This window comes from Loxodonta africana, chromosome 15, assembly GCF_030014295.1.
Source record: "Loxodonta africana isolate mLoxAfr1 chromosome 15, mLoxAfr1.hap2, whole genome shotgun sequence".
Classification (NCBI taxonomy): Eukaryota; Metazoa; Chordata; class Mammalia; order Proboscidea; family Elephantidae; genus Loxodonta; species Loxodonta africana.
In genome coordinates, this window is record NC_087356.1 from 3,254,781 (window position 1) to 3,267,432 (window position 12,652).

At 46.3% G+C, this 12,652-nt stretch overlaps 1 protein-coding gene across 1 annotated transcript in view; it reads left to right on the forward strand.

The window, feature by feature from the left end:
* Positions 1-12,652, forward strand: part of VWA3B (von Willebrand factor A domain containing 3B) — a 224,503-nt gene that overhangs the window by 5,004 nt on the left and 206,847 nt on the right. Inside the window, 3 exon segments of the mRNA XM_064269063.1 lie at positions 4,553-4,647; positions 7,512-7,762; positions 10,508-10,667. Of these exon segments, the coding sequence (XP_064125133.1) occupies positions 4,553-4,647; positions 7,512-7,762; positions 10,508-10,667 (506 nt within the window).

Sequence of the window (12,652 nt, forward strand, 5' to 3'; positions counted from 1 at the left end):
AGGCAGGCAGGAGGGGTGTGCTGAATGGGGGCCAAGTGTAGGCACGCTTGAGATTCTGATGTTTGGGCACAGAGGAGTGCTAAAATCCCACTGCAGCCCTGGGGTCAGCGCGGGGGTGTCCTTCCGAGGTCGGGGGCTAAGCAACAGGCTGGGTGGAAAGGCTTTTGTACGGGGTAAGGCTGGACAAGCTTTCCCTCAGTCTTACTCTGCTTTTCTTTCTGGGGCAGAGGCAAGAGGGAGCCCGTAAAAATCAAGGTACCAATTTATGTATGTGGTTGTTGTTGTTGGGTGCCGTGAGGTCAGTTCCGCCTCGTCACAACCCTGTGTACTGCAGAAGGAAACACTGCCCGGTCCTGCACCATCCGGCATATGTACAGTGAGAAATGATGGAATGTCTCCCCCTTCTCCCTTCTTCCCAGCTTGTTGCTTCTCTTTCCCTCATTTTTCTTCCCGTGCAGCATGTGAGTCACCTCACGTGTTAGCCGACAGGCTGTCAGATACAGGTCAGCGGGAACCATGAGGAACAAGAAAAAGACAAATTTACTGCTTTTCAGCACTTAACAATGACAATAGCGTGAGCGCCCTTTGGAAGACTTTACATTTTTCAATTTTGTGGGGTTGAAAGAACCCAAAATTTGAATATGACCTTGTCCCCTAAAAGAATCGGTTGATTAAGAGGAGAGTGTAAATATTTGGAGCGGTGTCGATGTTTACATGAAAAAGTAAATGGATGATATCACAGACTAGAATAGACTCACGGAAAAAGCTGGGACTGTGCTTAAAAGAACCCTGACCCCAGGCCAGGCTTGACCTGGACATTAAGGAAAGGAGTGAAAAGAATATAAACAGTAAGTGTAAAGAGGGCTCTTGGGTCCCACTAAACGCACTGCAGCCGTGAGCGCCAGACTCCAAGGATGGGAGTGGACATCAGAAATAATCCTGGTCGGCTTTCTCCTGGGAGCTGCTGTGTTCCCTAGGAGGCGTTTTTCCAGCCTTAGCTTGACTGGCAGCTTGGACAGCTGTAGCTGTTAGCTGTTCCCCTCTGCGCTGTGTGCTCTTTCACAGGTAGTGATGCCTGGGAAGCTAGTGAGACTATGTTCTACTCAAAGGTGGGCTGGGAGGGAGGGAACCTCTGGCCCCAAATCCACATGGGTGACAGAAAGTGGGACAGAAGGGTGGCAGGTGGACAGCAGTCGGCCTTATGGAAGCAGCAGAAGGGAAAGCAAAGCAGTAGGGTACTGTTCTGGGGCTCGAGGGGCTGCCCTCCTCTGTCTGCCTTACCAGTCTGCTGGGAGGTACCAACAAGGTCACGAGTGGGAAAGGCTTAATAAACACAGTCCCGTGCCAGTGTAAGGAAAAGGGTGACTTCAGCAAGATGCGTCAGCTCTTCGAGCTACCCTCCTCCCCTTCCCTACTCTAACGTACCCTTTCAGAGGGCTCGTTTCTGCCTCAGGTCCCACAGGCTGGCTAGAAGCCCAGGGATTTCGCACTTCTTGAACCAGATGGGGCAGGGAGAAATTTCTGCAACTGTAGACAAGATCCCGGTGCTTCAGGTTGAAATCCCTCAGCGCTTTTCTCTCAAAAACACTGAACCACTTGATGTCCCTGGGCTCCGTGTACAATCTAGGTGACTATGGGCAAGCTGTTCAGCACTCTGTGCTGCAGCTCTTCTCAGGTGTGACATACAGACGATAACGGAACTTACCTGAAATGGTGGTTGTGAGAATTGAATTAGTCAGTATTGTACTTAAAATAGTGCCTGGCACGTGGTTAAGTCCTCCAGAAATGGCAGTTATCATCAGCCCTGGGCCAGTGCCATTTTGATAGTAGACTGTTGATTCAGTTATATCAGACTTTTAATGCTCATAAACAAAAGCAAGAGGAGGGAGGTCCTTTAGAGAAGGGAGAGTGCTTTCAGGAAATGGAGAGTGCTTTCAGAACTTTCAATAGGGTATGGAGTCACTGACAGACTAAACTCTGGCAGAGCCTTCACAAGTTCTGTTGGCAGCTTTGTCCCATATCAGCAATACGGATGGTCTGGGTGATCTGGTTTTTGTCGTTGTCAGAGGCTGTAGAGTCAGTTCTGACTCATAGCGACCCTACGCACAACAGAACGAAACTCTGCCACTGACATGAATTGTCTAGAATAGGTAAATTCACTGATACAAAAGAAGAAAGTGGTTACCAGAAATGGGAACGGGGAGAAAGGGAAGTTAAGAAAGCTATGCATTAAAGAGAAATTAACTAGAGGAGACTCTACAAGATTCAAGACCCCAAAGTCCTTCCAATAATTGGAGTATTCATTCTCTGTTACCAAGTTACCGTAAAAAAGGTTAGTTGGGATAAAAAATAATGGTTTTTAGTGTATCCACACACGTGGTCAACCATAACCACGTCAACTTTAGAACATTTCCATCACCTAAAAAAGAAACCCTGTGTCCCTTAGCTGTCACATGGATAGCCCCCTTTCCCCTTTAGCCCTAGGCAACCACTAATCTACTTTCTATCTCTATAGATTTCCCTCTTCTGGACATTTTATATAAATGGAATCATACAATATTTGGTCTTTAGTGATTGGCTTCTTTTACTTAGTGTAATGTTTCAAGGTTGGTCTATGTTATAGATGTATCAATACTTCATTCCTTTTTATGGATAAATGATATTCCATAGTATGGATAGACCACTTTTTGTTTATCCATCAGTTAATAGATGGAGAGCTGATTTTTATTCTAGCAAGCAGTTAACTTGGCTGGTCTCAAACGCCAAACTCTGTCTGCCCTGAAGTGGGCAGCTTTCTGCCAGGCCCTCTGAAGTCTCTCCCATGCATATGTAGATCAGGGGTGAGTCAAGAATTTTGGTAGAGTTTATGTGCAAGTTTTGAGGTTTCCCCCTCCTCAGCTTCCGACTTTTCAGGATTTCTTCCCTCGCTTTCTAGCCATTCTGGAAGCCCTGAGCTCCATCGGTTGACTCCTCAAGTAAGTAAGACTAAGACTTTTTGCTTACGTTCCAGTTACCTCGAACCACATGAAATGGGAAATGTCCTTGGACAAAAAGCCACGTAAACACAAATTTCAGCGTCAGGTTCCTTCTTCCAAGATTGACACCCCTCTAGTTTCTGTCTGTTCTTGGTTGCTCTCCACCATATCAAACCAAAACTATTGTCATCTAGTCGATTCCAACTCATAGCGACCATATAGTGTAGAGTAGAACTGCCCCATAGGGTTTCCAAGGAGTGCCTGGTGGATTCAAACTGCCGACCTTTATGGTTAGCAGCTGTAGTTCTTAACCACTATGCCACCAGGGTTTCTGGTTGCTCTCCAGTGCCTTTAAATAGCTGCTTTTTATATTTTGTCCAGAGTTTATCATTGTTTCCTGCGGGAGGGTTAGCTGATAAAATCTTCTCCACCATTATTGGATGTGGAACTCAGAATGTACAGATTACAGAGCCTTACATAGACTTGTCTCCTCCAGTTCTCAAACACAGTCCTCTATGCTGACTCCAGGTAACTATTAAAGAAAGAGAGAATGTTGCTGGTGACTTGAAGTTCCTTTATCAGAGTTAGTTAAGAAGTTGAAATCTTGGGATAGTAGAGGTTTTGGCATTTGAGAGGTTTATTGAGTGGGGTTATTGCTGATGGGACTCAAGGATCCATTCTTTACTCTTTATGATTATAAAAGTTGGACTTTAAGACTGCTTACATTTTATCACCCTTGGTAATTTGGGGCCAAGCTTGGTCGGGGGTGCTATAAAATTCACCCTCGTCCCTTTACCTTTGCAAACTAGGCTGTAATTCTGCCTCCTTAGAAAGGCAGAAGAAAGGAAGTACTCAAACCAAGAGTACCACCTTTCTCTCTCCCACCTTTGGGGCTTAACAACAACCATAAAAGCATCTTCTGTGAGGCCTCACCTCATCTTCTGCCCGCCAAGTCATGCTTAGTCCTTGGAGCCCCTGTGTAGCCTTCTGTTTGTTCCTTGGAGGGATAGAAATATATTTTCTTCAACTTTGTATTCTCATGCTGTAAGCACGGTGCCTAGTGGGTGCTCACTAAATGCTTGTAAATGGGTGTGGAGCAGCTGGGCACATACTCTCGTGAGAGGAAGGTCTCATGGTTCCTACGTTCTGTCTGAATCTTCTCAGTCTTGCTTGTTGTGCTTATTCAGTTATCCCTGAACCCCCACTTGACAGGATAATAGATAACAGTCAAGTTTAATTTCTTACATTCTGAAAACTAAGCCATGAATAAAAGTTTTTAGAAATTAAACGTAATTTTTATGTTGCGTTTTTAAACTCTGCCTTAATCATTCTGGACAAAAGAACCAAGAAACAAACCTCGTTCTTCCTCCCTACGCTTTCCTGCACTGATGGCTTACACGTGTCGTAAATAGTTGTACTGGAAATACTTCATTATTTAGAGCTGAGTATGAAGCATCACAGGTTGTTGATGTCACTGGAGATATAATTTGAATGATGCCAGAATAAAGCATTTTGAAATAAAAATAAGCAGCTTTGCTGATGCACTCTTTCGGTTGTTTTCCTCCATGGAAATACAGACTACGTGACTTCTCTGGGGAGACTTGTGGCTTCTCGGTATGCTGATGGCCTGTTTCTGCAGTTCTGCCGAGCAGAAGATGGCAGGGTGTACAACGTAAGTCTGAGTTCCTGTGGACAGGTCTCTGTGACATGGTGCTGAGGTCTGGGAGCGGGCTATGTGTGGAGGCTGGTGCTGCGTAGTGGGCGGTGCAGCTGAGCCGAGGCCTTTCCAGAGCCGGCAGTTCTCTTTGGCCACATGTGGCCTTTCGTGTCGGTAAAAAAAAAAAAAAAATTCGTGTCGGTAGAGAGACAAAAATCACCGCCAAGGAGCTGGGGATGAAAGCACTTAGCCCATCGAGGTTAGTGCATGAAGCTCTTGACCAGAGATGAAAATATTTGCACATCAACATTTAGTTTTGCCTCGAAAATAAAGGAAAAAAGAAATAACATGGAGGTTAGCTGAAAGCCAAAGGCAAGTTGCTGCTCCTTGGCAGAAGCCCTGGGCATCGAGGGCAGCTTTGTAGGTAGAAGGAGAGCGCAAATGGGCAGCACTTCTTACTGGAGTCCTTCTCTCCCAACAACTCAACACGTGGTTCTTGTGCCCCAGCCGCGTGTCGGGCCCTGTGCACGTGCTGGCAAAACAGGCATGAAGGACACCAGCCCACCCACTGGGAGCTTACAGACTGTTGGGGACACACCCACTGTTATGGATTGAATCGTGTCCCCTCAGAATATGTGTTGTAAATCTGAATCTCCATACTTGTGGGTGAAGCCCTGGTGGCACAGTGGTTAAGAGTTTGGCTGCTCACCAAAAGGGTGGTAGTTCGAATCCACCAGATGCTCTTGGAAACCCTATGGGGCAGTTCTCCTCTGTCCTATAGGGTTTCTGTGAGTTGGAATCAACTTGATGGCAATGGGATTTTTTTTTTTTTAATACCTGTGGTTATAATCCCATTTGGGAATGGCTTTTCTTTGTTATGTTAATGAGGCAGTATTAGTGTAGGGGGAGTATTGAGTCAATCTCTTTTGAGATATAAAAGGAGCGGATTAGGGAAACAGAGATAGGAGAAGATAGTTGCCATTCCACATGAAGATCACGAGGAGCCAATGAACAGAAGCTGAAAAGAGACAAGGACCTTCTCCCAGAGTGGACAGAGAGAGAGCCTTCCCCTAGAGACAGCACTCTGAATTCTGAATTTAGACTTCTAGCCTTTTAAACTGTGAGAAAATAAATTTCTGTTAAAGCTACCCAGGATCCTTGGTGGCGCGGTGGTTAAAGCACTTGGCTGCTAACCACAAGGTCGGCTCTTTGAACCCACCAGCCACTCCGTAGGAGAGAGATGTGGCAGTCTGCTTCCCATAAAGGTTTACAGCCTTGGAAACCCTACGGGGCAGTTCTACCCTGTTCTCTAGGGTCGCTATGAGTTGGAATTGACTTGACGGCAATGGGTTTGGTTTTTGGTTCGGTAAAGCCACCCACTTGTGGTATTTCTGTTATAGTAGCACTAGGTAACCAAGACACAGGCCCAGCATGTCACTTTATGGATATTTGTACCACTATTTTCTAATATTTGAAAAATTTATATTACTTTTTAAACCTTGTCTGGTCCTAAGCAATAGTATCTATAGAATCTTGAGTTTTGTGTGCTAAGTGTGTTTTTTGTCTGAACCACACTAGAACTAATATGTAGCTATTAAAAACGTGTATCTGTTTACCATCCTACACCACTCCGCACCACCCAGGATACGGTCCCACACTGGCTTAGGTGTCCTCGTAGAGACGTGGTGTACATGCTCTGAAAGCCAGGTTGGGAGAGGTGAGAAATTCTGCCCTAATGAGCCGTGGAAAGCGGCAGGGAAGTGATGCTGGAGTTTCAGGAGTGAGCTTGGGAGTCACACGGGGATGGGGAATCAATGGGGCTTAAGGCAGAGGGGATGGCAGGAGCCAAGGTATGAAGATGTGAACGTATATGTTCCAGAAACACGTTTTTCTCAACAATTTAGGCATCTGGGGTGTTCTGGAGGTTGTCAAAGTTAAAAAAAATTTCCTAGATCTTCTTTTAAAATCTATTTCTCCACAGAATAGGGCAATATTTTTTCTTATGCCTTTTCTATGTTTTTTACCTCCCAACACCCTGAAAGGCTGTTAGAGTTTTAAGAATCAGTTCTGGCCTTGTGTAGTCTGTGGGAGTGACGGCTGATTGGCGCACACAGGAGATTTCCTGCTAGTCTCTGTCGCCTTCCAGGGCAGCCCCTAGAGGTGCTGTTGGCAGATATGGGTCAGGCATAGGGATCCTGAGAGCCGGAGGCCACAAGGACAGAGACGGTGAGCAGGAGACTGAGTAATTGTGACAGCCTGGCTTTTGGGAAGCCAGGCAGATGGGCCGGCACATTTAGAAGCATCTTCAGAAATGTTCCGGACATGTTATGTTATGCTTAGCAAAGCTTTTTAGTGAGACTTATTTTTCCAACTGCCTTTACTCATCTTGGAGCCCTGGTGGCGTGGTGGTTAAGAACTGTGCCTGCGAACCAAAAGGTTGGCAGTTAGAATCCACTAGCCGCTCCTTGGAAACCCTATGGGGCAGTTCTACTCTGTCCTACAGGGTCGTGATGAGTCAGAATCGACTTTCTGCTAATTCCTTGAACGTGCCCCTGAGCATTTTCTGATAGAGATAATTCTGTAAGTATGAAGATAAAATGTAACCTGGAAACATATTTATTTAGAGTACCCTCTCTTGAATAGATCACGCTGTCGTCTTTCCTTCGGCTGAGAATTATCTAAGGTTTTTCAGTTGAGAGATTGGAACACTGTCCCCTGGGTTATGTAGGGTCTTGAAGATCATTAAAAAAATTTATTTGCACTCAACTCTTGACAGCAGAGGCCATGGCGAAATGCTGTCTGGTATTCCCCGCAGCGCTGTGTTCAGATGGCTTGTTTTGGCAAAAGTTTTGTTATTTCTTACTTTTATTTTCATTAAGTTGACAGCTAAATCAGAACTGATCCATCAGCTTGTGGAGCGTTTAACGCAAGCGGCAGAGAGCTACAAGCAGCGGATGGACTGGCTCACCAGCCAGAGCCGGCAGGTGTTTGGCGTCATCTTGGAACAGTGCGTCACCATAGTGCTGGATTTTGGCAACATGCTAGAGGAGGAGCTTAACCTGTGCCAAGAGGCTCTGGCAATGGTTCTCCAGGAGCAGGTGGTTCACATTAGCAAGTTCAACATGATACGGTGAGTTCCTGTGAGAAGTGGATGTTTCAGGGAAATTTCACAAGTCGTGTACACACTAAGGTATTTGGACTTAAATAGCATAGCTAACACAGTTAGCTCTATGGAGAGGGAGGAGCTACTATCTTTTTGTTCCCTAGAACGTACAATTCTAGGAGGAAAACCACAATGAATAAATCTTAGACAACTTTTGATCTGCTTGGCATGTGGCATTTTCAAGTTAGAAGAGATTTAGAAACAATTCTCTTCAATGGTAAAAAACCTGTTGCCATTGAGTCGATTCCGATTCATAGTGGCCCTACAGGACAAAATAGAACTGCCCCATAGGGTTTCCAAGGAGTGGCTGGTGGATTTAAACTGCCGACCTTTTGGTTAGCAGCCAAACTCTTAACCCTTTCGCCACCAGGGCTCCCTGTTCAGCCATAAGAAGGGCAAAATATAAGAACCTGAGTGATGCTGGGCATAAACTGACCATAGAATCCCTTTGCTCGTTTTAGACTTTAGCTTGGGTATGAATTCAGACTTGTCACAGGTGTCACTGTCTTTCCAGACTGAACCTGTAACTCAAGTTGACCTCCCCTAGACTGAACTTGTAACTCAGGTCGACCTCCCCTAGACTGAACTTGTAACTCAGGTCGACCTCCCCTAGACTGAACTTGTAACTCAGGTCGACCTCCCCTAGACTGAACTTGTAACTCAGGTCGACCTCCCCTAGACTGAACTTGTAACTCAGGTCGACCTCCCCTAGACTGAACTTGTAACTCAGGTCGACCTCCCCTAGACTGAACTTGTAACTCAGGTCGACCTCCCCTAGACTGAACTTGTAACTCAGGTCGACCTCCCCTAGACTGAACTTGTAACTCAGGTCGACCTCCCCTAGACTGAACTTGTAACTCAGGTCGACCTCCCCTAGACTGAACTTGTAACTCAGGTCGACCTCCCCTAGACTGAACTTGTAACTCAGGTCGACCTCCCCTAGACTGAACTTGTAACTCAGGTCGACCTCCCCTAGACTGAACTTGTAACTCAGGTCGACCTCCCCTAGACTGAACTTGTAACTCAGGTCGACCTCCCCTAGACTGAACCTGTAACTCAAGTTGACCTCCCCTAGACTGAACTTGTAACTCAGGTCGACCTCCCCTAGACTGAACCTGTAACTCAAGTTGACCTCCCCTAGACTGAACTTGTAACTCAGGTCGACCTCCCCTAGACTGAACTTGTAATTCCGGTCGACCTCCCCTAGACTGAACTTGTAACTCAGGTCGACCTCCCCTAGACTGAACCTGTAACTCAAGTTGACCTCCCCTAGACTGAACTTGTAACTCAGGTCGACCTCCCCTAGACTGAACTTGTAATTCCGGTCGACCTCCCCTAGACTGAACTTGTAACTCAGGTCGACCTCCCCTATAAACTGGCCTCTTTAATCAGAACAGCAGGTGGCTGGTTTTACAGGATTTCCTGTATTTCAGAGTTTTCACAGTCAATTATTTACGGATTCTCAGATTCAAGAGAATTTGGACTTTTAGCGCCAACTCCTCATCTGGACCAGTGGCTGCACCTTTCTGATGGGAAACATCTGGTTAAGAGGGTGCGTGTATCTCATTGAGTTTTTCCTTTTTAAGTAAAATGTTTTTGGCTAAAAGATGAAATCTTTGGAGATGCTGCCTAATAGTATTATATCAGGTTCCGATTTCTGTCACAGATCCATTATTGAAAGGGTTAAATGGTTAAATCTGTGAAGCTTTTGATTTCTTTAATATACTGTGAAACCTGTGAAAGCTGGACCTGCGTAAGGTGGGAACCTATCAGGGAAGAAAAGCTGAAATGCTTTCCACTAACAGAGAGCCATAGCAAAGTGGTAAGACTGGGCCCTGTCAGAGGCAGAAGACCTGCCAGACCTGGACCAACAAGGCAGCCCCGTTGGGTTCTGGCTCACGCAGGTGTGTGTACCACAGGATGTGTACTACTCAGCCAGATTCTCTACCCAGAGAAGCCTCAGCAGAGTTGGCCCAAGCGCCAGACAGCCTCTGCCTGTAAAGGTGGGATCCAGGGACAAACCAGGTTCATTGCATCTGCAGTCCTATACGCAGAGATTAATACATTCGGGTCTCTGCTTTTTAGGGTGGAGTGGGCATGGGGCACTGAGGAGGTGGGGAGGGTCCACCAGTCATTGCTAAGCCTCAACGGTTTGACCACATTTTCTCAGGATTTAAAAAATAATGCTCTGATGAGCTCAAAACCATGCTACTTCTGATCCTAAGAGGGTAAAAAAAAAAAAAAAAAAAGAGAGTAAGTGGTAGGAATTGTTCAAGATGGTGAAAACTGTGTCATGAAAGCAGTAGAAATAAAATTTTATAGTAATAAAATTACTGCTAGTTTGCAAATCTTCATATTATATCCGCATTCTTATAAATTTACTATTGACAGAAGACAGTCACATATAAACCTGCCGGCTTATGGAAATAACTTCCTTCATTCTTTTAAAAACACTTGCGGTTAATGTTTACCTCTTTGAGGTTTTTCTTCTCACGTAAAAAATTGTTTTTCCATTCAGCTTACGGTAAGGGTGCTTTGTAAATGTGCCTTAGAACAGCTCACTCTTTTTGTTGGTCACTTTTCAGAGGGCTGGAGGAGCTGCTTCTTTCTTTCTCAGTTCTGGCGACAGTAGCCCATAGCTGTGAGGCTGGTGGCTGACATCCCCCGTAGCATTGACCACTGGCCAGTGACAGCCCATGTGATTACTTTCAGGGTTTCTCAAGAGCCTGTGAAATGGCGGGAAAACGCCGCTCCTGTGACCAAGCAATCCATAGCCGCTGCCATCAGTTGGCTTGAGAAACTGACTTTTGATCTGACTGTGAGCAGAGCTAGCTGCCTGGACGCTCTGCTGGAAGCTGGGAAAGACAAAGCAGTAAGTGCATGTCCGTGGCTGGACCAGGTCATGAAAGCGGCCTCAAGCTTCTTTCTTCCCATTCGGTCCCCTCACAGGGCTCTTCAGCCGCTCTTGCTCCCCGCCCAGCAGCAGCCCACGGAGACCCATCATTGGCATTGAAGCCACATAAGTACTATTGCTCTTCACCTCTCAGCCTGGAGCCAGCTGAGAAATAGGATATAGGCATGGATGGGAATCCAAGTGCCAGCTTTGTTGGTGGCAGAGGGACCAGCCAAAAATGTGGCTCGTTTATAGAGTCAAAGACGAAGCTCCCTAAACTCTGCCCCCTGAGGAAAGGCTGAGGGTTCGAGTCCACCCACAGGTATCTCAGAAGAAAGGCCTGTTGATCTACTTATCAGCCATCAAAAACCCTACGGAGCACACTTTTGCTCTGACACTCATGGGGCCACCATGGTCAGAGTCGATTTGATGGCCACTGGTTTATGAGTCCCTGTGTGGCACAAACAGTTAAGCACTTGGCTAGTAACAGAAAGGTTGGAGATTTGAGTTCGCTCAGAGGTGCCTTGGAAGAAAGGCTTGGTGATGGTCTACTTCTGAAAAGGTAAACCCCTAAGGAGTGCAGTTCTACCCTGACACACACGGGGTCGTCATGAGTCGGACTCCACTCTGTGGCAACAGCTGTGCGCCTTCTGTGGGGTGACTGTGGCCACAGGGAAGACCTTCATTTAGCCGCTGTGAGAAAAGCCGAATGCTGCATCAGGAAAAAGGACAGGGACTCAGGCCACAGTTGTGCAGTTCTAGCAATCAATTCCACTTCTGCTCTCCTGCCAATTAGATAGATCAGTCCATCTCCTATGGGGAGGAGTGGGAGGCTGGAAGCCGCTCACAGAACTATGAGGATGAGGAAGTGGGGTTTCCCAGCATGTATGCTCTGAAACTTTCCCAAGTCTCCTCCTTTGCAATGGATCTATGATATGTTTTCTGAGGTGAAGTGTATCCAAGCTGACGAGTCCGTCCACTTCAGGATGCTGATGTATTGACGTGTGTGTTTTGATAAGGACCTTCTGGAAATAAAGCTTTACCATGGAAAGAATTGGCTGTTGTTGTTGTTAGGTGCCATCGAGTCAATTCCTACTCATAGGAGCCCTGTGTACAACAGAACGAAACGTTGCCCGGGTCCCGCGTCATCTTCACAATCGTTGCTCTGTTTGAGTCCATTGTGGCAGCCACTGTGTCAGTCCATCTCATTGAGGGTCGTCCTCTTTTTCGCTGACCCTCTGCCTTAACCAAGCGTGATGTCCTTCTCCAGGGACTGGTCCCTCCTGATAACATGTCCAAAGTACATGAGTTGAAGCCTTGCCATCCTCTTTTCTAAGGAGCACTCTGGTTGTACTTCTTCCAAGACAGACTTGTTAAATTCTGTTTTACATCTCTTTTAGCCACAGGGGTGTTTGTTCTGTGAGTGACTCTAATGATCAGACTTGCAAGGGGAGTGGCAAGCTGCTGGGGAGTGTTCTGTGCAGGTGGGGGCCTTTGGCCAGCCTCACTTCCCCTGGGTTGGGGTAGGTCTGCTTTCCTTTAGGATACCTATGAGTAAATGTAATTGCCTCCCCTCCTTAGGAATCCCTCCAGTGCTTTAGGTCTCAAGCTTTACCTGCTGCATTCAGAAACCCTTTTTTGAGCAGGATAGCCCCCGGTTGTCACCAGACTGTGTCTTTTGATACAGAGGGTGATGGTTTGAAATTGGAAACGCATTGTTCTCCCCCCGCCCCACCCCGCCCCGCAAAGCCAAGGAACAAATGTTTTCCATTAAGGAAGAACAAAATACAAGTTACTTTGTTCTCTGGCCTTTCAAGTTTGTTTTAACATCTGTAAAATTTCAAGTGTCTGGCATCCTGTAAGCTTTGGAGAAGTGGAACATTTCCCAGGCTCTGAGTGTGTGTGTACAGGCAGGAGCACATGGGTGTTCTCTGTCTTTGTTAAACTGGTTGGTTACCCTGCTA